The 22112-nt window shown below is 52.7% G+C and overlaps 2 protein-coding genes and 1 long non-coding RNA gene across 4 annotated transcripts; 2 read left to right on the top strand and 1 right to left on the bottom strand.

Annotated features, from left to right (window-relative positions):
- Positions 1-504: 504 nt before the first annotated feature.
- LOC124092430 (uncharacterized) lies at positions 505-10355 on the bottom strand. The gene is made up of 5 exons (XR_009226750.1): positions 10233-10355; positions 2323-2520; positions 1403-2239; positions 1230-1290; positions 505-775 (listed from the first exon to the last, which is right to left on the bottom strand). It is a non-coding gene; the product is annotated as an uncharacterized LOC124092430 (long non-coding RNA).
- On the top strand, positions 1035-9291 carry Slc25a41 (solute carrier family 25 member 41). The gene is made up of 7 exons (XM_046443992.1): positions 1035-1253; positions 1485-1640; positions 2097-2249; positions 2421-2528; positions 7703-7870; positions 8641-8788; positions 9119-9291. Exons 1-7 carry the CDS (start codon positions 1035-1037, stop codon positions 9289-9291), a joined length of 1125 nt encoding a protein of 374 aa, XP_046299948.1.
- Positions 10356-10663: 308 nt separating the features above from the next.
- Khsrp (KH-type splicing regulatory protein) lies at positions 10664-22037 on the top strand. 2 transcript variants are annotated; one of them, XM_058579178.1, is made up of 20 exons: positions 10664-11030; positions 12784-12880; positions 13489-13527; positions 14058-14097; positions 14876-14925; positions 15177-15248; positions 16068-16125; positions 16446-16620; positions 16730-16828; positions 17207-17305; positions 17410-17512; positions 18176-18276; positions 18398-18542; positions 18631-18791; positions 18875-18984; positions 19417-19505; positions 19587-19787; positions 19865-19942; positions 20028-20188; positions 21227-22037. In XM_058579178.1, the coding sequence occupies exons 1-20, from the start codon at positions 10782-10784 to the stop codon at positions 21233-21235; spliced, it is 2136 nt and encodes a 711-aa protein (XP_058435161.1). In that variant the 5' UTR covers positions 10664-10781; the 3' UTR covers positions 21236-22037. The 2 variants fall into 2 exon arrangements, with proteins under 2 accessions (XP_058435161.1, XP_046299891.1); XM_046443935.2 differs by having other exon boundaries at positions 20028-22037.
- Positions 22038-22112: the final 75 nt, after the last annotated feature.

Genomic DNA, 22112 nt, shown 5'->3' on the forward strand with positions numbered 1-22112 from the left:
GGCAACAACAACAAAAAGAAAAAAACAGCAGGAGTTCTTCAGGTGACCACAGACCTGCTGGGTGGCTGGAAACAAGACAAATGCATGGCTTTGGAGGTCGGAATTCAGCAATCAGCTATGGATCTTGCTGGACAGGAATCGAGGCATTGGCAGGATTTGTCCCTTCTGGAGGCCCTAAGGGTGAATCTGTGTCCCACCTTCTCCAGCTCCTAGAGGTGCCTGCATTCTTGGCTTGTGGCTCCTCCCTCCATCTCTGAAGCCAGCATGGCTGGTCCAGCTGTTCATACATCTCATCCCCTGACGTTGCCTCTCCTACCTGCCGGTCCACACTTCAGATTCATGAGGTTACACCTGGCCCACCCCATTGATCTAGAATGACCTTCCCATCCCCCATCATCTGCTTAGCAACTTCAATACCATCCGCAAACATAATTCCCCCTTCCCAGGTAACAATCTGTCTTGTTGGCTCAGGCTGCTATAATGAAATACCACAGACTCGGTGGCTTAACCAACAGGCATTTATTCCTCACGGTTCTGGAGGCTGGAGTCCAAGATCAGGCTGGTTCAGTTCCTGGTGAGGGCTCTCTCTTCCTGGCTTGCAGAGGGCTGCCTTTGTGCTATGTCCTCATGGTGAAGAGAGGGACAAAGCTCTAGTCTCGCCTTGTTTTCCTATAAGGGCATTAACCCACCTTAGAGGCCACCCCCCCATGATCCCATCTGATGTCATTACTACCAAAGGCCCTACCTCCAGCTTCCATCCCACAGGAAGTTAGGGCTTCAACATAAGAATGTCATCAGGACACCATTCAGTTCAGTTATATATTCACAGGTTTCAGGGATTAAGATGTGGACATTTGGGGGAAAGGATAGATTACCATTCTGCCTACCACACCCCGTGAGGTCACAAGGGCCTCCGTGACCTCATCATCCCTAGGACCCAAATTTACAAGACATTCCCACTAGCCACTCCCACATGACAGCTGGTTAGACTCCCCCAGGGATGTGAGCCCCAGGTGTCCTAACCTCCAGCTGCCATGGGAGTTGATCCTGAAGAAACCGAGAAGCCTTGCTCTAGGGTCCAGACCCTGTTTAGGAGGGTTAAGACCCTACTCGCTGAAGCGCCACCCCCACCCCTGCCCCCGCCCCCACTCCCACCCCCACCCCCCTCCTGGAACCCAGGCTGCGCACACGTGTATGGCTACGTATTTGGGCATGTGCTTGAAAACAACCTGGAACATCTCCCGTCACAGCCGGTGAGTTTGGAAACCACAGGGGTCCTGTGTCTCCAACCTGGACCACAAGGACAGGGAGACAGTTATGCTGCCCATGCCCCATGTGGGGGCCACACAGACCTAGAATGAGCCACATTGAAATGGGGGGGGGCATCAGGGAGGAATCTTACCCAGGAGGATTTCCCAGAGACGTGCCCAGGGAAGGAGCTCCAGCATCGCTGCGCATGGGCAAGGGTTGGGTCTGCCCAGCAGGTGCTGGACACGGGGGAGCAGCTGATGGTCCCCGTGGAGGTGCTGGAAGTGGGCGGCGAGGGGGCCTTGTGGAAGTTCCTGCTGTTGGGGGCCATGGCTGGGGCAGTGTCTCGCACAGGCACAGCCCCTCTGGACCGCGCCAAGGTATACATGCAGGTAGGTGAGCCACTGGGCACAGGACGTGGTGGGGGTGCAATGGTACTGCAGGAGGTAGGGCTAGGAGTAGGGCTGGAACAGGGCTCTCACGGGGTACTGCTGGGCCTGGTCTGGGAAGTGACACAGCTGGTGTGGATGGGACACAGAGATATGTTGGGGACCAGGGAGGGGAGTCAGATGGCACAGGGTCAACCCTGAGCCAGGGTCAGCTCAGAGATCAGGGAGCTGGGGACAGGTTCTTCAGATGGGTTTGAAAAGTGAATAAGAGTGGAGAAAAGATGGAGATGAGGGAAGAGACAGGAAGGTGGGTCAGCCCTGGGGTCTGGGTGGGGGTAGGACTAGCTAGGGACAGAACCGGAGAAGCCAGGGGTACTTGGGCATGAAGAGGGAGGGGTGGCCCCCCAATAGAGCTCTGCAGAGTTCCCCACAGGGTCCTCCTGGGTCCTCCCTCCCCAGGTCTACTCCTCCAAGACTAACTTCATGAACCTGCTGGGGGGGCTGCGGAGCATGGTCCAGGAGGGCGGTGTCCGGTCCCTGTGGCGTGGCAATGGCATCAACGTCCTCAAGATCGCCCCTGAGTACGCCATCAAGTTCTCTGTCTTTGAGCAGGTGGGGAATGGTCGGCTTTCCCCAGTTTGGGTCCAAGCCCCTCCCACCCCTCTCCCAAAAGCCCCGAACTCACCCAAGACAGCATTCCACCCTCCAGGCTCCAGGCGGCTCCCTGGATGGCTTCAGTAGGAGGTGGCTGGCTCGCTCTCACGTGCCTCTCTCCCATCCCAGTGTAAGAATTACTTCTGTGGAGTACATGGGTCCCCACCCTTTCAGGAACGGCTCCTCGCTGGCTCCCTGGCTGTGGCCATCTCTCAGACACTCATCAACCCTGTGGAGGTAAGAGGGTGTCTGTGCCGGGGAGGAGGCCACGGCAGAGCCGCACTGCAGCCTCCCCCTCCGCCTCCTCCCTGTTCCTCTCCTTTTACTTTTCCTTCCTTCTCCCCCTCCTCCTTCCCTTGCCTCCTTTTCCTCTTTCCTCCTCCTCCTTCCAATCTTCCTCCTTCCTCCTCCTTTTCTTTTAATTTTTTTTTTAAACACAGAGAGAGTTTAAATATTTATTTTTCGGCGGACACAACATCTTTGTTTGTATGTGGTGCTGAGGATCGAACCCGGGCCCCACGCATGCCAGGCGAGCGTGCTACCGCTGGAGCCACATCCCCAGCCCCCTTTTTCTTTTCTTTCTTTTTTTGGTACTGGGGATGGACTCCAGGGACACTTTACCACTGAGCCCCATCTCCTGCCCTTTTTATTTGTGTTTTTGGTCCAGGGATCGAACCCAGAGGTGCTTTACCACTGGCCACATCCACAGGCCTTTTTCATTTCTGATTTTGAGACAAGGTCTTGCTGAATTGCACAAGCTGGCCTTGAACTTGCGATCCTCTCACTTTCCCTCCTGGGTTACAGGTGTGGCCACTGCACCGGGCTCTCCTTTTTCTTTTTTCTTTTTTTTAATATTTATTTTTTAGTTGTGGTTGGACACAATATGTTTTTATTTATTTATTTATTTTTATGTGGTGCTAAGAATCAAACCCAGGGCCTCGCGCGTGCTAGGCGAGCTCTCTACCTCTGTCCCCTTTTCTCTTGATGTGAGTCACGCATCAGTTCCCAGTCACCTCAACACCTTTCACTGGATGGTGCGTTCTCTTTTTTTTTAAGTTGTAGATAGACTATAATACCCTAATTTATTTCCTTATTATGTGGTGCTGAGCATTGAACCCACACCTCACACACGCTAGGAAAGCTCTCTACCACTGAGCCCCAGCCCCAGCCGTGGATGGTGCATTCTGTATCCCCAAAGAGCCAAGATGCCACTTTGTCATTTACTAAATTCCCATATGAACTTGGGGTCATTTCTGTCTTTCTCTTCTTGTTGCTCTGCTGTCTGTTCATATACTATTGTCGTCTTCTTCTCTTTTTTTTTTTAGTAAACAGACTATTTTTAGAGTAGTTTTAGGTTTTCAAAAAAAATGGAGGAGAAAGTACGGAGAGTCCACATCCACCATCCTGTCCCTGGGCAGTTTCCTCTGGTTTAACATCTTGCACCAGTGGTAACTGTTACAATCAATGAACCCACGCTGACACATTATTGTAACAAAAGCCCATCCTTCACCTTAGGGGCCTTCTGTGCTTTAGAGTTTTAAGGAGTTTGACAAATGCACAATGATGTGTCCACTGCCCTAAAAAGAGCTCTGCTTTCTACCAATGTCCCCCTCTCTCCTCCTCAATTCCTGGCCACAGTCATCTTTTGACCCCAACATAGCTGTGCCTTTGGTGTTTTGTTTTGGAGATCTGAAGCTCCCTTCTCTGCCCTTCATCAGTACCCAGGCTGTCCTCCCATGCTGATGTTCCCATACAAACTTTGGAGTCCGTCTGGGTAAATAAAACCCTGTGGCATTTGTTTTTTCGTGGGATGATGCTTGATTTACACATAAGCTCAGAAAGTGAGCCTACCAATTTGAGTGATGTGGAGTCTACCAACTTGCCTTAGTCTGTCTTCCCTTGCTATGACAGAATACCTGAGCTAGGACAATTTGTAAAGAATAGGGATTTATTTTGGCTCATGGTGCTGGAGGCTAGAAGTCCAAGGTCTGGCAGCTACATCCGGTGAGTACCTCCTGAGGCACTGAAACATGGCAAAAAAGCAGCAGGGCCAGTGGGCAAAACACAAGGGTCATAGAACAATCACTTTTTTTACGGTGGTGGTATGGGGATTGACCCCAAGGGGCTCTACCACTATTTTTTGAGACAGGGTCTTTCTAAGTTACTGAGGCTGGCCTGGAACTTGCCATCCTCCTGACTCAGCCTCCTCCCGAGTCACTGCACCCAGCTAACAATTCAGTAACTAATCCGGTCCCCAGAGGACGCCACTAACTCCTCTTAACAACCACCTACCTCGAAGCATTCCCACCACTCTCAATATGATTCCCTTGGCAACTTTTCTCTTTAAATTTCAACCTGAGTTTCAGGGGGTCAAACCACATTGAAACCTTAGCAGTAGCCAACAACATTCCACTCCTTCACCTCGCTCCACACTCTTTTCAGGGCATCCTAAAGTTTTCTTCCTATAGTTCTTGCCCTAAGTCTGTCTCCTGTAGCCTAAGCACATTAGTTTCCTATTGCTTTGTAACACATTGCTACAAACAGCATTTAAAATGACAACAATGATTTCTTATCTGTTTCTGTGGGTTATGTCTGGGCACCAATTAGTCGGGTCTTTGCTTAAGGTCTCATCAGGTAGAAATCAAGGTGTCAACTGGGCCACAAAGAAAACTCATCTGAGCTCAGGTCTTTTTCCAAGCTTCCTGCTTGTTAGCAAGATTTCTTTCTTTCTTTTTCAGTACTGGGGACAGAACGTAGGAGCAGTCCACCACTGAGCTACATCCCTACAACTTTTTTTCCCCTAAACAAGGTCTTCAGTTGCCCAAGCCAGTTCTGGACTTGTGATTCTTCTGCCTCAGGCTTCCAAATAGCTGGGATTATAGGTGTGTGCCACTGTGCCAGGCAGGATTCAGTTTACTACATTAGCCTGTTTTCTGTTGGTACAACCAAATACCTGAGGCTTAGATGATAAAGAGAAGAGGTTTATTTAGCTCACAGTATTGGAGGTTCAAGAGCATCGTGCTGGCATAGCTTGGTGCTGGTGAGGGCTCCTATGTCATGGCTGGTAAGGGCTTTCTGTTGCTTTAATAATAAAATACCTGAGATAATTAATTTAAAAAGAGAAAAGTTGCACAGCACTTGGCTAGCACAGGTGAGGCCCTGAGTTCCATCTGGGCACCACAGAGAGACGGATGGAGAGAGTTGGTTTGGTTTGGTTCACAGTTCAGCGGTTCCGCCTATGGTCAGGCAGGCCCACGGCCTTCAGGCCTCCTGTGAGAGCCCATGGCAATGAAGGGAGCTCAGGGCAGAAGAGCGGCCAGGGCCCACCAACCCTCGGGCACATCACAGCTGCCTAAGGCCCCACCTCCTGAAAGTTCCCTGACTGCCCAGTAGCACTGCCCTGGGGCCAAGCTTGTCGTACATGGACCTTTGGGGGACACTTAGCAAAACAGCCCCCTTGGCTGAGTCACATGGCTCATGGCATGGTGAGAGACAGGAGCCAGAGGGCAGGTGGGCCCATCCTCCTCTTGGGAACTGATCAGGGACCGCGGGAGCTCCATCCCTCCCCAGGGCCGAATCCTCAGTCATCCAACTGCCTGCCCCTGGGCTCCAGGGCTTGCAGGGCCCACCACCTGTCAACGTTCCCCTCTGAGGACTAAGCTCCCAACACTCAAACCACATCCAAACCAAAGCACCCTGGCCACAGACCAAGGTCCTCGGAGGCCTGTCCCTGTCAGATGGCCCTCTCCACACACGGCAGGTTTGCTGCTTTACAACCAAGACAAGGGCCTGGGGGTGTGGCTCAGTGGCAGACCACTCGCCTAGCACCGTGGGAATCCGTGGGTTCAATTCTCAGAAAGGCAAAACGATTCGAAAAACCAATCTTCGGTTTCTTGGACAACAGATACTCACTGAGAGCACTCGTCTGATTAGGTGAGGATCACTCCAGAAAATTTCTTTTGATTACCTTAAAATCGACTGATTAGGTCCTTCAATTATATAAACAAAATCCCTTCATGTTTGCCTTATACTGTAACCTAGTCAGAAGAGCAAAACCCTGTCCTAGTCAGGAGGGCAGTGTCGTACAGGGCATGCGCACTGTGGCGGGAATCGGAGAGTGCCTTCGTAGGTTTTCATCAGTAAAATAAGACACCTGAGGCCCTGTAACTTAATAAGGAAAAGGTTTATTCAGCTCACTGTTCTGGAGGTCCAAAGCTTCCAACAGGGTGACAGCCTTCTTGCTAGCAGCCTTGGACCTTGAGAGCCTGCCTAGAGGTTCTGGCAGGAAGCACAGCTACTTGAAGGGGCTAGGGCTAGGGCACTGGTCCTCCTCCTCAGGGAAAGTCCTCCTCAACCCAGTGCACAGCTTTAGGAGGGACACACATGGAGAAGAGAGAAAGCAAGGGCGCACCCACCTCGATAGGCGGATCAGCAGATCAGCCCTGGCAGAGGGGTGGCAGATGTCACAGCCAGATTGCTTCACATGCCTGGCAGTCTTTGTGTGCCCAGGGCATCATACAGTGCAAGCCAGGGAGCGTGTGTGTGTGTGTGTGTGTGTGTGTGTGTGTGTGTTCTGGTCTCTCTTCCTCCTTTTTTTTTTAATGGTACCAGGGATTGAACCCAGGGGCACTTGGCACTTAGCCCTGAGCCGCATCCCCTTTTTTACAGCACTTTTTTACATTTTATTTAGAGACAGGGTCTCACTAAATTGCTTAGGGCCTCGCTAAGCTGCTGAGGCTGGCTTTAAACTTGTGATCACCTGCCTCAGCCTTCTGAGCCACTGGGATTACAGGTGTGTGCCATTGTTACTTCTTATGAAGCCACCAAAATTCATTCATGGGCCCCACACTGGTGACCTCATCTATTCCTAACCATCTCCCACACAGGTCCCACCTCTAAACATCATGGTTGGATTCAAGGTTCCCACCCTCTTAATACCTCACGATAGAGATTAAATATCAAGACACTGATGCCCCTGGAAGCCCTCAAACCATACCCAACCATCCTAGGGACCACCTCACAACATTCCCTGCCATACCAGCTGTCAATCTTTCACAGGACTGTATCGTCAGGCACTTTAACAGTGCAGTGTTTTGTAAAAATTCCAACTTCTGGCTTCTACAAATTGGTGAATCTGGCCCTCTGGGGCCTGCATGCATAGTGCAGCAGTAGCTGGCACAGGCCTCACGTGGCTCTTGTCACCTTCCTTGCCCTCTTTGTGCGTTACCACATGAGCTTCTGAGCCCAACATTCAGGAGCAGGCGCAGCAGGGAATATGACAGATCTGGGTTCTAATCCACTCATTGCACTCCTAGCCTCAGACCCTCATTGTAAGGTGGGGACAATGGCTACTACTGAGGTCTACGAGGAGAATCAAGTCCCATGAGCAGCCTTCCTCCCCCTCTCCCCAGGTGTTGAAGACAAGGCTGACTCTACGCCGCACGGGTCAGTACAAAGGGCTGCTAGACTGTGCCAGGCAGATCTTTGAGCGGGACGGCACCCGTGCCCTTTACCGTGGCTATCTGCCCAACATGCTCAGCATCATCCCCTATGCCTGCACCGACCTGGCTGTCTATGAGGTGTGGTACCACAGAGGAGGAAGTGGGGGGCCTGAGCCCAGGCCCATCATGAGCTCACTCCTTGCCCCTTGCTCTCTTCATTAGTATTTTTAAATGACACATAATTATGCAAATTTACAGGGTCTGGTATGATATTCCAACATATGTATACAATGTGCAATGATCAGATAAGCTACCATTGCTTTGTGTTGGAAACATTAAACATATTGACTTTTTTTTTTTTTTTTTTGTACCAGGGATTGAACCCAAGGGTGTTTATTTAACCACTCAGCCACACCACCAGCCCTTTTTAATTTTTTTTTTAAACTTTGAGACAGGTTCTCACTAGGTTCCTCCTGAGCAACTGGGATAACAGACATGCACCACCACGCCCAGCTCTAATTGCTATTTTGAACAGAAGTTATTCTTCCTGTCCAGCTGCATCCCTATTTCCTATTAATTGTCTTATCTCCATTCTCCTCTCCTTTCCCACTTCCCAGCCTCTGGTAACCACTATTATACTATCTATATCTATCAGATCTATTATTTTAGCTTCCATATGTGAGAACATATGCTATTTGTCTTTCTATATTTGGCTTACTTAACATGATGTCCTCCAGTTCCATCCATGTTGCCGCAAAGGACAGGACTTCATTCTTTTTTATGGCTGCATAATATTCTATTGTGTATATATACGAATATGTACATTTTCATTCACCTATCAGTGGACACCTTGCTTGATTCCCTATCTTGGCTCTTATGAATAGTGCTCTAGCCCTCTTATTTTGCAGATGCTCCAGTGCTTATGGCTGAAGTCAGGAAGGGACATGGAGGACCCCAGTGGCTTGGTCAGTTTGTCATCTGTAACGCTGTCCACAACCTGTGGCCAGATGGCCAGTTATCCTCTGACTTTGGTGCGCACCCGGATGCAGGCACAAGGTCAGCCTGGCCCTAGTGACCACCACAAATGCTCCTTCCCTGACTTACCCCAGTTCTCTGAATTTTCTTACCATCCCAAACTCTCCATATTTGATCCTGGCCATCATTGCTGACCCCTGAACCAACCAAGACTTCTTTCTCATACTCACCCTCAAATCCAATCCCAGTCCTCAAATTAACCCTTTAAAACATCCGTCTCCTAAATGACCCCTCCTAAATAAGTCCACCCAAATGTGACCCAGACTCCCATACTGGTCCCCAAAACAAACACCCCCCACAAAAGACCTCCCAAATCAGACCCATCTCTGTGCTTGCTTTTGTCCCCCACAGACACCGTGGAAGGTTCAAACCCCACCATGCGTGGCGTCTTTCGGCGGATCTTGGCCCAGCAGGGCTGGCCCGGGCTGTACCGAGGCATGACCCCCACGTTGCTAAAGGTGTTGCCAGCGGGTGGCATCAGCTACGTGGTATACGAGGCCATGAAGAAAACCCTGAGTGTATAGGTCGGCAGCTAGATGACAGACAAGGAGGGCAGGAAAGACGCTGGAAGACTTGGTGTCCCTGGGTCCCAAGGGCAGTCCAGGCTAAGGCCCTGGGGCTGTTTTTGGTTGCAAAAGCCAGCTGGGGGCTTGGGTTGGTAGATTGTCAGGACTGCCTCCCCAGGGTACAGTCTGAGACCTGAGTTTGAACTCCAGTCTGGCTTCTGCTGGCTCGTCCTGGCTCCCGGGCTAAAAGGTGCTGTGCAGACAACCAGGAATAAAGACAGAATTTCTGCTGGATGTGTCTGGTAATACCTGGGATCTTTGGGTCCAGGGTTATAGATAGCAACAGGCTCAGATCCCTTATAGGAAGGGAGTAGGGACGGTGGAATTTGGGGCTGGGAAACCCTTGGTCCTAGAAGGGAATAATGTCAGGGAAAGAAATTGATCCCTTCAGTACTGGAAGAGGGTGGGGGCTCCAGGTCCCTGGGTCGAGAAAGAAGGGGGTGCAGGGGACCCCTGGGTTCCCTCATCTCTCAGGCCACTTTACTCGCGGAAGCAACAAATCTGCAAGGCTTCAACCAGGCCACGTGCCAGGCCTATCCAGCCAGGCCCCTAACCTAGACGTCAGGCCTGAGCACCAGCAGCCGGTCACCACCGCCCACATTAGCTGCCATTCACCCCAGCTCCCACTAATCCCCTCTCGCGGAGCGGTGGCAGCTCCGCCCCAATGCAGCTGCACTTCCACTGGCTCCCACCAAAACTGGGCAATTTTACTTTCTTCATTGCCATTTGTCCAGACCAGCATCAGTCACCTAACGCCCGCCCCAGTCATTCAGCCATTGGTTTAGATGTCCGCGCTGGAAAAGGATTCTGGTTAACAAGAAAAGCTAGTCCAAACCCAATCTCGTCACTCAGAACTCGTCAGGAATTGGATTAAATTGACTGTCAAACTTTATAAGCACCTCCCGCCACGCGTATTCATTGGCTTGCCTGCACGACTATCGCGCCGAGCACCTGCCCTGCCGGTCCAAAGGGGTCTTTCGCTAAGCCCCTCCTTCCAGTCCACGTGACTCTTCGGAGACATCAATCTAATTCCGAAACCGCCCCCGCGAATCTGGAACTCACGCTTCATTGGGCTTCCGGCCTTCTTGGATCGCCTCGATTTGCCCGCCCAGCGCCGGGGGTCCGCAGCCCATTGCCTCCTACATCTGTCAGTCACTCGGAATCTCCCGCCCAATGTTTCTCTCAGCACTCCGATTGGCGCCTAGCCTCCGGTTTCCGCGATTGGTGTGCAGCGAGCGATGCGTACCTCTCATTGGCCAGAACACGCCGTCCGTCACGCCGCCGGCGGGAGGGGGCGACCCTCTCCCCGCTCTTCGTCTTCTCAGCCGCTGGGTTCCCAGAGTGCTCCGCGGCCGTGTGGAGCGAGGCCTTGTTCCCGCGTTGAGCCGCCGCCGCCGCCGCCTCCTCCTCAGCTTCAGCCTCCGCGCCAGGCCCGGCCCCGCCGCGCCATGTCGGACTACAGCACTGGAGGACCCCCGCCCGGGCCGCCGCCGCCTGCCGGCGGGGGCGGAGGAGCCGGGGGCGCCGGGGGAGGCCCTCCGCCGGGCCCGCCGGGTGCGGGAGACCGGGGCGGCGGCGGCCCTGGCGGCGGCGGCCCGGGCGGAGGTTCGGCCGGGGGCCCCTCGCAGCCGCCCGGTGGGGGCGGCCCGGGGATCCGCAAGGACGCCTTCGCCGACGCCGTGCAGCGGGCCCGCCAGGTGAGGAGGCCGCGGGCCTGAGGGGCGCGCGCGCGAGGGCGGGGGAGGGGGCGGGGGTCACGTGCGCGCGCGCGGGGTCGCCGGTGGTGGGGGCCGGGGCCGCGGCGGGGTCACGTGGGTGTCAGGCTGGGGGCCTGGCCCTTCCTCTGTGTCTCCAGTGGGTTCCTCGCGGGTGACCCCCCCAGCAGGGGGTAGGGGCATACTGGGGGTACCATGAGCGGCCCCTGGGTGTTCAGGGGCCCCAGAGCCCTGGAACTCACTTTGGGACTCCCCCTTAGGACACACGAAAGCATGTTCCACTTTCCTGGAGGCCAAGGTCCACCTTCCGGGGTAGAAGGGTCTTGCTCAGGCCCCCACTCCACATCGGAGCAAGGGGCCGTGTTCGCTCTAAATCCAGTCCGGTTTCTGTCCTCTCCCAGGGAAGAAGGGACTTGGTTAGGGGGAGTCCTCCCTCCTGAGAGTGGACACCTTTGTGACTGTAGTGGCTGAGCGTTTGGGTGAAATGGGGAAGACGGACATAGGAAGGAGCCTTTTGATGTTGTGGATAGTTTGAAAGCCTGGTCTGTCTCTGGGAAAGTGGGGAGGGTCCCATTGCTGTGTTTTGAAGTGCGATGACAACATGAAGGTTTCACTTGTGTGACTTGACCTTCCCACACTCAGCGCCTGGAGGCGTGGGGGCTCTTAGAATGAGAGGACTTCTCTGCCCTTTCAGGAAGCAGGCTTTCTCCCTGGTCAGACCCATTGAGAGTTCTCAGGGGTTGTCCCAATGCCTGGGGCTGAGGACTGGCTCCTCCCAAGATGGGTGGACCCGTTAGGTGGACTCCTGCCATCTCTCCAGGAGTGGTTTCAGGCTTCCTCACTTTGGGAGTGGGGTAGGTTCTTAAAATTCTTAGTATAGTTGATCTGGTTGTCCTTCCATAAATGTATCTGAGGCAGCTTTAACTGGGAGAGTTGGTGCTGTCAGAGTGATAAACATACAGCCCCATATAGGCATCCCAAGAGCTTTGGTGCAAGGTAAGCTTTTTTTTTTTTTTTGAAGAGTTGAACTCAAGACTGGGGACATAGCTGAGTTGGTAGAGTGCTTGTCTTGCATGCATAAGACCTTGGGTTCAATCCCCACTACCACACACACAAAAAAAAGTTGAATTCAAGAGTTTGGGTTTTTAAACCATAAACAAGACTGTGATCATAAATTAGTTTGTTGGATTAGGGTTTACTTGAAGTTGCTGTTCATGTATCTAAAATGTAACCTGTGTTCCAGAAGGGTCTTTTGTTTTGGTCACATGAGAATTTCAGGTGCCTTGAAGTAAAATGCTTCCATCAGATTTGTTCAGTAGATTTTTTGCAAGGATTTTGAGGGTGAGGGAGATAAAGGAAAGTTGTACTTCATCCTTGGTGTTCAGGAATTTGGCTAAAGTCACAACTTTCTAGCTGTGTACCAGGGCCACCTGCATGAGGAAGTGTCTTGAGAGCTCCTTAGAGTGGACCCAACATCAATTACAACCTTGCTCCAATAGGTACAAATCCTACTGAGCAGAGGAAAGGGGAGATTTTGAAATTCCTAGATACCTGTGAGAGTTTTGAGATCTTTGGTGAAAATGTCATCTAGTACATCTGTAGTCTCAGGCCCTTCCCAAACTCAGGAGGGCTGCTCCCCACCAGATAGCAAGATCTGAAATGTTCTGAGAAGTATTGGTGCCACAGAGGGTTGTTTCAGGTAGTAATTCTTCTGTGCTTCTTACTTTATTTCTAGATTGCAGCCAAAATTGGAGGTGATGCTGCTACAACCGTGAATAACAGCACTCCTGATTTTGGTTTTGGGGGCCAAAAGAGACAGTTGGAAGATGGAGGTAACTCTCACTGGCTGCTTTTTGTTTGGGAGGAAGGGCTGAGGGCAGAGAGGAGTGCTTCTGTTGAGTGGGTTTCCGTGGCGGGGAACACCACTGCTGTTTGGTCTTTTAAAATCTCAGCCATCTCAGCTTTGTTAATTCTTTTTGTTCCGTTTGCCATCCTGAGATATCAGGTGGCTGAGAGGAGGGCACATTGATTGTGGCTAGAGTGAAGTTGTAGGTTCCCAAGATCAATCCTCCCCTTGTGGGAGCTGGGGAAGTGAGGGGCCTGAAGTCAAGTTGAGGCATCCTAGGCATTACCACAGAAGCAGCCAGTGTTCGACTCCTGATTAACTCTTTTATCCCAAACCCTGCCCCCCGCTCCAAGAAGGATTTGGGTGCTGCTGCTGTTGTTCGCTAGTTACAAGGGCTCTTTTACTCTGGGTGCTTGTGGTGGGACTGAAAAGTGTCCCTTACACCCTATCCCACCTTAGGGCTTGCCTCTTCTTCCTGTCTCAGCCCTCATGCTAGGGCTGGGGGGTCGTTTGCCCAGGACATGTGGTATCAGCATCAGGTCTGAGGCAGCCATAGGTGGGTGGGTACTGCATCTGATATCCTCTCTTCCACAGATCAGCCGGAGAGCAAGAAGCTGGCTTCCCAGGGAGACTGTAAGTCCATGGGGTGATGTAGGCACAGGGCAGCTTCAGGGTCTTGAGGTCGGGGAAGTCAGGAAATAAAAGCACTGAGCAGGTGGCAACTTTTGTGGAGGGCTCATAATATTTACATATGGGTGACCTGTGAGTTCTAGGGATCCCATAATCCCCTGAAATTAAGGCCAAAAAATCTGCATGTGGGTTCATTCCCTGTAGAGGCCATCCCTGTTTTTGGAGGCTGGGAATGTAGCTCAGTGGTAAAGCACTTGCCTGGCCTACTCGAGGCCCTAGATTCAACCCCTAGCACCACGAAAAATAAGTTTATCAACCAGGAAGTCTTAAAAAAGAAAAGGAAAAAAAGGCAACTGTGTGTGTTTTTTTGGGGGGGGGAAGGACTATAGAGCCCATCAGGTGCAGGAGTAGACGTAGAACCACTGTGATAAGCACCAGTGGTCCCTCATGTGAGCAGGGGTACTTGGGTGTGGCCGTATGTGGGGCCTGAAGACGAGCTAAGCCAGTCTTTTCTTTGGGATTTCTCTCTGCAGCAATCAGTTCTCAACTTGGACCTATCCATCCTCCCCCAAGGTAGGTTGTGACATGGAAAACAGGTTGGTTTCTCAGTTGTCCCTGGCTGTGTGTACTGACTTGGGAGGTTTCTGTCTGGGCCTGTACTCTTCAGGGTGTTCTTTTCTGTTGCTGGTGGACCAGCAGGTGCCCAGTAGAGGGAAGGCAGGGAACTGTCCACTCCTTGTGCTCCCAGTGGAGAGGGCGATTGTAGTGGTATCTAGTGATGAAGGGCAGGCTCTGCCCCCTTGCTTCCTCCCCTGGGCTGCAGACGCTCAGAAGCATAGACTTCAGTCTTGCAGGCACTTGTTCCATTGAGCCTTAGCCAAGCCTGAGGGTCTTTGCTACATTTTTGCTACCTCAGATCAATTAGGTGATTCTGACGTAGGTCATTGGGGAAGGGCCTCAGTTTTGTAAAATACAATAAAAACTACTTGTTAGGAAAATGAAGTGAAAACAGGATATACAACCAACTTTATTATTGGAGGCGATAGACATAAAAATAAGTTGACTTGTTGTAGAAGCAACTAAGTATGTGCTCTCCCTGAGGCAGGGAGGGGATACTGAGACCTGCAGAGGTCATGTGACCTGCTGTGGGGAGAGGGATCCCTGCTGTCTGCTTAGATCTATGGCATCTTGGACCCCTGCTTGTAGGAAGTAGGGTCTGTAACAAGAAGTGCTGACGTTCCCAGAGGCAGGATCATGGCTTCAGGTTCCCAGGGCCTTTCCTCCAGAAGACTCTCAAGTCTTCCATCCTCTTTCTCCTGCTCAAGGCTGACCTTCAGTTCTCTCTTTTCAGGACTTCAATGACAGAAGAGTACAGGGTCCCAGATGGCATGGTGGGCCTAAGTGAGTGTGGGTCACTGTGGTGAGGGGTGGTGTTCTGAGCCCAGAACTCCTGGTCAGAGAGATGTCCCTTTTCTGCTCTTATTTCTCCTTCCTTCCTCCCCTGGGCAGGGAGGATGGGTTTGGAAGCTCTAGGATTGGCTGCCCACCCACTTGTTGGCAGAGGGGCCCAGTGATCAGGAACCCCCACCCAAATATGCTGAGTTCTGGGCTCCCTTAGCCAATTCCTGCTTTTCTCTTTTTTTTCCACCTAGTCATTGGCAGAGGAGGCGAACAAATTAACAAAATCCAGCAAGATTCAGGCTGCAAAGTACAGATCTCTCCAGGTATGGAGAACCAGCTTCCTGTTGGAATGGAGGCTGGGGCTGGCTTGGCCTCTGTTCTTTCTCAATCTCTCAATCCTTCTGGACCCGAGCAGTGAGCTGGGCTGACGTTTATTAGTGCTTCCTGTATGGTCCATAACATACGTACTGGACCTAGTGCAGTACTGCAACCAGTGTAACACCACCAAGTTTAGCTATGACTTTTTTCTTTCCTGTATAAGTGGCCGAGAGCGGATTGAGGTGTAGGATCAAGCACAGGCGCCTTTCTTTGGGCAGTAGGTGCTGAACCATTGTTTTAGGTTTTTTCCTAAGTAGCTACAAGGGAGGAGTATGTGAGGCAGTGTGGAATATTGGAAGAATAATCATTTGATGTCAGGCCTGGGTTTAAGTTCCAATTCTGACTTCTGCATTTGACCTCAGACAAGTCGTTTGCCTCTGAACCTTAGATTCTTGAGCTGCAGAATGCCTGCCTGGCTGGGGCTTTCTGAGGATTCTCTTGTGAAATGCATTGACTGCTGAGACTGGTGGGATCCTCAGTGGTAGTAGGGGTAGGGAATAGGTTTTGGGCCTTCTGGAATCTGCCTCTCCCTCCACCTCATCTTTTCCTTTAAAACTGTTTGCTTTATTGGACATTAGCTTCCTGACCTTGGTCTTGAATGGAGTAACCTTCCAGGCATTTGTGGGGAGGTAGATTGATTTGTCAGGCTGGGGAGTGGTGACAGAAGTGGCCGCAGGTGGTTCTGGGATGTCCTCATCTCTGTGCAGGTCTTTCTGTGCCCTCAGGCCCAGAAGGGTACTGACCCCATTTTCCCTTCTCTCCAGACAGTGGTGGCCTACCTGAGCGCAGCGTGTCCCTGACAGGAGCCCCTGAGTCTGTCCAGTAAGTCTCTGACTGGCTCTTGGTGTGGTGAGGGGACTAGGCAGAAGTCCCTCCCTCTCCTTCCCTTTAGAAGTTGAGGGTGTGTCGTCTTCTCCTGCCCTCTAGGGAGCTGTATTGATATATTGATAGGTTGATTCCCAGAATCCAGACATCTGGGAAAACTACAAGCCTGAATGTTCCCAGTGCCCATTCCTTTCTCTTGTTATATATCTGATAAATTCACTGGGGTCACTCCCCCCACCACCCCCTTTAAGCTGGATGGGGCATCTGGCCAGTTCCCTTATTGGTAAGAGACAGCACCTTATTCTTCACCTCCCCAGGAAAGCGAAGATGATGCTGGATGACATTGTGTCTCGGGGTCGTGGGGGTCCCCCAGGACAGTTCCACGACAATGCCAATGGGGGCCAGAATGGCACTGTGCAGGAGATCATGATCCCTGCAGGCAAGGCTGGCCTGGTCATCGGCAAAGGCGGGGAGACAATTAAGCAGCTACAGGTGAGGGGCAGCACCAAGAACAGGCAGCACAGTTCCCTCCTGTGCACGGGGCTTCCCCACCTTCTCCAGCTCCAGAAAGTCACACTAACAGTTACCATTGGTTGTCAAGGAACGTGCTGGAGTGAAGATGATCTTGATTCAGGACGGTTCCCAGAATACGAATGTGGACAAGCCCCTCCGTATCATTGGGGATCCTTATAAAGTGCAGGTGAGGATTCCGTGGGATGTGCTGGGCTCTGGAGAGCATAAGGGCGGGCAGGCTGGTGGCAGTTCTGCATTCTTTGGGATTTGTGTAGATGAGTGCAACGTGGAGAGGTTTTCAAGAATACCAGCTTTGAGGTCAGCCTTGACCTGTTCTTGTGCTGAGCTACTTCAACAAATGGCCTCAACTTGACCTTCTGTTTCCTTATCTGGAAGATGAAGCTGCGGGTGGTGCCTGCCCACTAGGGTGGCAGATAGAGCTCTGCGGGGTGTTGTGCTGGATTCCACAGAGGCTTGTGGGGCTTCACTATGACTGGGAGCCTGGGGGACAGGTGTTGTGGGTGATAGGGTTTGCCCATGCTGTCTGTGCCCCTTATGTTTGCAGCAAGCTTGTGAGATGGTGATGGACATCCTCCGAGAACGTGACCAAGGAGGCTTTGGGGATCGAAATGAGTATGGATCCCGGATTGGTGGGGGAATTGATGTGAGTACAAGACTACCCCAGGAGATAGAGGACCGGGAGATAGGCAGAGGGTGACAGCTGCAAGAGATGGACTTGGGCTGACCCTGTACTTTCCGCTCTTCCAGGTGCCTGTGCCCAGGCATTCTGTTGGGGTGGTCATTGGCCGGAGTGGAGAAATGATCAAGAAGATTCAGAATGATGCTGGTGTGCGGATACAGTTCAAGCAAGGTCAGGGCTGAGTCTGCCATTGGTGTGGGTGGGTTGGCGGGCACCTCCTCTTAGGATCAGTCAGGGGCCTGTGACAACCAGTCATGTCCCTGCACCCACTCCAAGCCTGCCAGTTGCCCTCCCTGGGAGGCAGACCCTGAGGCAGCATGGCACTGTGGTTAGGCTTTAGCCCTTGAGAGGGCCTTCTTGCTACTGGTCCAGCCATCAGGACATGCCTTATCCTCTTCCCTTTTCTAGAAACAGCCATGTGAGAGTTGGCCAGGGTGTGGTCTTTCCATGGGAAATATGTTTTCCTGTACCCATCAAATCCACTAGGGCAGCCTGGGGGTACCCAGGCGCTAGGTCAGATGACTACCCTTATCTAAGCTCTTGACACCTCAATATAGGCAGAGGGACCCCCCCTCCATTGTTTTTTGGGTTTTTGTCGTTTGTTTTAAGAGATTATACTATAAAACAACTCAGCTGATACCCTAGCTTCTACCCTGAGAGTAGTTCTTCCTCTTTCCTAGTCCCAGAGGAAGTAGGATTTGGGGGTCCCTTTTGAGAGACTTCACAGATGTTTGGCTTGGCATAGTATTTACCCTGAAGAGGCAATGTTGCAGGGGTTTGGAGTTTTGCTTTTCTTTTAAATCAGTCTCTCTGCTCTCTTGGTGCTGGCCTCAGATGACGGGACGGGACCTGAAAAGATCGCTCACATCATGGGTCCCCCAGACAGATGTGAGCATGCTGCCCGGATTATCAATGATCTCCTCCAGAGCCTCAGGGTAGGTGGCTTGGGAGTACTGAGTGGGCTGGGGAGGCCAGGAGCAGGCTTGCCTAGCCACCCCAGGAGAGTTTAGAACCAGGCAGACTTCCTGGTTCATCCTCCTCCTCCCTGTCTGGCAGAGTGGTCCCCCGGGCCCTCCTGGGGGCCCTGGCATGCCCCCCGGGGGCCGGGGCCGAGGACGAGGCCAAGGCAGCTGGGGCCCTCCTGGTGGGGAGATGACCTTCTCCATTCCCACCCACAAATGTGGGCTGGTCATTGGCAGAGGTAAGTAGCCCTGTACACCCTCCACCCCTGCCCTGTGCCCTGCCCCATGCCCTGCCCGCTCAATTTGATTGGCTTTGGCTCTCCACAGGCGGCGAGAATGTGAAAGCCATAAACCAACAAACGGGCGCCTTTGTGGAGATCTCTCGGCAGCTGCCACCCAATGGAGACCCCAACTTCAAACTGTTCATCATCCGGGGCTCACCCCAGCAGATTGACCATGCCAAGCAGCTCATTGAGGAAAAGATTGAGGTGGGCTCCTGGAGGGATCTGTGAGTGTGGGTCTATACCATTCTCCCCACCCACCGATCACCTCACCTGCCTCTTCCTTTCAGGGTCCGCTCTGCCCAGTTGGACCAGGCCCTGGGGGACCAGGCCCTGCTGGCCCCATGGGGCCCTTCAACCCTGGGCCCTTCAATCAGGGGCCACCAGGGGCTCCCCCACAGTGAGTAATCCTCTCAGCCTCTTGGGATTTGGGGGCATGGGGTTGCTGGCCTGAAGAGGACAGGCCCTATTTCCATTCCCACTAAGAAGCCTGCTGCCACATCTCAGATGCTCATTGTCAGGCCTGATGCAGCCTGTTTTATAGATGCCACATAGAAGCAGTATGACTGCTTGCCTTGGCGTCTTCCTCATGCATGTGCTCAGATGTTCTGTGTGTGTTGAGTCTTGAGGACTTCTGTTTCGTGTCCTTGAGCCAGCATGATTGTTAGTGTCCTTTGCCCTTTGTGTTGCTAGTTGACTGCTCTGCCCACATGCCCTGTTAAGTGTGATGGTCAGGGCCTCTGACCTGCTGACTGCCTGCACGCATCCCTGCCCAATGCTGATGGCTGTGGCCACCGCACCTCAGCTTATTGTATTCCCTCTTGTCTTTCAGTGCTGGTGGCCCCCCTCCTCACCAGTACCCGCCCCAAGGCTGGGGCAATACCTATCCCCAATGGCAACCGCCTGCTCCTCATGACCCAAGTAAGTGGTATACTGCACAGGGGAGGCTGGGGCCAGGCTGCCGTGCCCCTTCCTCATCCTGGACTCCCCTTTTGCCTGCAGATAAGGCTGCTGCAGCAGCTGCAGACCCCAACGCCGCCTGGGCCGCCTACTACTCACACTACTACCAGCAGCCCCCAGGCCCTGTTCCTGGCCCCGCCCCGGCTCCTGCAGCACCGCCCACTCAGGGGGAGCCTCCGCAGCCCCCACCCACTGGCCAATCAGACTACACTAAGGCCTGGGAAGAGTATTACAAAAAGATAGGTGAGTCTGTAGTGCAGCTGGGGTGGTTCCAGGCCCACCCAGGAAGGGCATCCTCTGACCTCACTTGGCCCCCACAGGCCAGCAGCCCCAGCAGCCCGGAGCACCCCCGCAGCAAGACTACACGAAGGCCTGGGAGGAGTACTACAAGAAGCAAGGTGAGCTGGCACTGGAGGGCTGGGTGGGGATGTAGGGGACAAGTGCCTAGCTCTCCCACAGCCACTTACCCTCCTCCACCTCCAGCGCAAGTGGCCACCGGAGGGGGTCCCGGAGCACCCCCAGGATCCCAGCCAGACTATAGTGCCGCCTGGGCGGAGTATTACAGACAGCAGGCCGCTTACTACGGACAGACTCCAGGTCCTGGTGGCCCCCAGCCGCCTCCCACCCAGCAGGGACAGCAGCAGGCAAGTGGGAATTGCCACCCTCCTCCTCCTCCTTTCTCCTTCCAACCCCCGGCCACCGTCCATCCTGCCTTAGTGGGTAGCGCCGGAAACCCCTTCCCCTGCGGGGTGTGCCCTTGATGCCTGCAGCGGGGCCGTGTGGCAGAGGTCTCCGGGAGTGCCCACGCGCCCGCCGGGAAGCGCACTCTGGGTCCAGAGGTTAACGAAGAGGCCTCCCTCCGCCAGCTGCTTGTTCCTGTGTAATGCTGTCGCGATGCTGGGGGAGCGCGAATCACACAAAGGTGGAACTTGTGAACTGGTGGGTAGTCCTGGGGGTGGGGGACAAGCAAGCAGCACCCGTGTTGGTCGCCATCCCGGCTGCTAACCCACTCACTCAAAATCTGGCCATTTGGGAAGAAAGTGTCTATTTTTTCCCCCCCTCTGCATCACTTTTTTTGGTTCTTGTTCTTTTTATTCTTTTATTTTTTTAAGCCAAGATCTTTATCCTGTGTCCAAGTGACTGTTGCAGGCAGCCCTGGTTCTGGCGGGGATGAGGGGAGCCAGGAGCCCGCCGAGAGGGTTAGGGGTACTGTTCAGCCTCCTCCGCTCTCGCGCTCGCCTCTGTGTCCCGGTCTTGTCTGTGAAGTGGGCATGACGATCGTTGCCACCTTCCAACCTACCTCACAGGGGTGTTGTGGGGACACCGTGATCTCTGATTGTTAATGTTGTGATGCGCCGGGAGCCCGCCCCCTCTTCCTTCCTTCCTTCAGACAGGACATGCTCCTCCCTGCCCTGCGCCTCTCTGCCTCTGCTTCTCTCTTGCTGCGTGTCCTCCTCTCTCCTCCGTCAAGGAGCAGTCTTGACTCCAGCGAGTCCTGTGAGGCTAGACTCACTCACCTCCGTCCTCCCTCCCTTCCACCTGAGCCAGCTGCAGGTTTGGGAGCGGCTTCCCGGCCCCTCCCACCCCGCGTGGGTGTTCCAGCCTTTCCAGCCTCCTCGACACCCCCAGTCCCTGCTCCCCCTCCCCGTAGTGACCAATTCCTATCTCTTCCCTCTCCGCAGGCTCAATGAATCGAATGAATGTGAACTTCTTCATCTGTGAAAAATCTTTATTTTTTTTTTCTCCATTTTGTTCTGTTTGGGGCTTTTTGTTTGTTTTATATTTCATTTGTTTGGCGCTAGAGCGATGGCCGCCGTGGGGGTGCCGGGGAGCCCTCGCGGTGAGTGGCCGAGGTGGCGGCACAGGCTGCCAGGCTCTCGCTCTCTCGCTCCTTCTGTGTGTCTCATACTCTTCCTTTCAAAATTGGGATACTTCACGTTGAGCCAGCCTTAGAAGATAGCGAGAATTAAATCTCTGCCAAAAAGAAATTTTAAAAATTAAAAACAAAGAGCAGAACAAAACCTATAAAATGATATATAAATATATATATATAAATCTCTATACCCCCCAGCCTTCCTGAAACCGCCTGAGGGTAAAGTGATCATTTTCTCCCTACTGCCCGTGGCCCTCTTCTTGTTTTTAAAATAAACTTTTAAAAAGGAAAAAAAAAAAGTCATTCTTGCTTTTTTCTTGTTTTTTTTCCTTTTTTTTTTTTTAGTTAGAGTTGGAACATTCCTTGGACCAGGTGTTGTATTGCAGGACCCCTCCCACCCCGCCTCTCTCTCCTCCTCTCGCTCCTCTTCCTCCCTTAGCTCAGCCGCACGCCCCCCCCCCCCCCCCCACCCAGGACTGGTCTGGTCTTTTGTCTTTTCATCTGTTCAAGAGGAGATTGAAACTGAAAACAAAATGAGAACAAAACAAAAAAAATTGTATGGCAGTTTTTACTTTTTATCGCTCGTTTTTAACTTCACAAATAAATGATAACAAAACCTCCCTGTGTCTGCCGGGTGCTGTCTGTCTGTCTCCCTCTCCTCTCTCCTCCCTGTAGGATTTTGAAGCAGATGTTTG

This window comes from Marmota monax, unplaced genomic scaffold (genome assembly GCF_021218885.2).
Source record: "Marmota monax isolate L192 unplaced genomic scaffold, Marmota_monax_Labrador192_F-V1.1 WCK01_AAM20220418_F8-fsc00102, whole genome shotgun sequence".
Classification (NCBI taxonomy): domain Eukaryota; kingdom Metazoa; phylum Chordata; class Mammalia; order Rodentia; family Sciuridae; genus Marmota; species Marmota monax.

What these genes read in the sequence shown, in the direction of transcription:
- Slc25a41 (XM_046443992.1), top strand. Translation starts at nt 1,035, where the DNA reads ATGGGAGTTGATCCTGAAGAAACCGAGAAGCCTTGCTCTAGGGTCCAG. An exon ending in AACATCTCCCGTCACAGCCG is followed by an intron (nt 1,254 to 1,484) that starts GTGAGTTTGGAA and finishes TCTGCCCAGCAG; the next exon opens with GTGCTGGACACGGGGGAGCA. An exon ending in CACTCATCAACCCTGTGGAG is followed by an intron (nt 2,529 to 7,702) that starts GTAAGAGGGTGT and finishes CCCTCTCCCCAG; the next exon opens with GTGTTGAAGACAAGGCTGAC.
- Khsrp (XM_046443935.2), top strand. Translation starts at nt 10,782, where the DNA reads ATGTCGGACTACAGCACTGGAGGACCCCCGCCCGGGCCGCCGCCGCCT. An exon ending in GGAGCCCCTGAGTCTGTCCA is followed by an intron (nt 16,126 to 16,445) that starts GTAAGTCTCTGA and finishes TCACCTCCCCAG; the next exon opens with GAAAGCGAAGATGATGCTGG. An exon ending in GCGGATACAGTTCAAGCAAG is followed by an intron (nt 17,513 to 18,175) that starts GTCAGGGCTGAG and finishes TGCTGGCCTCAG; the next exon opens with ATGACGGGACGGGACCTGAA.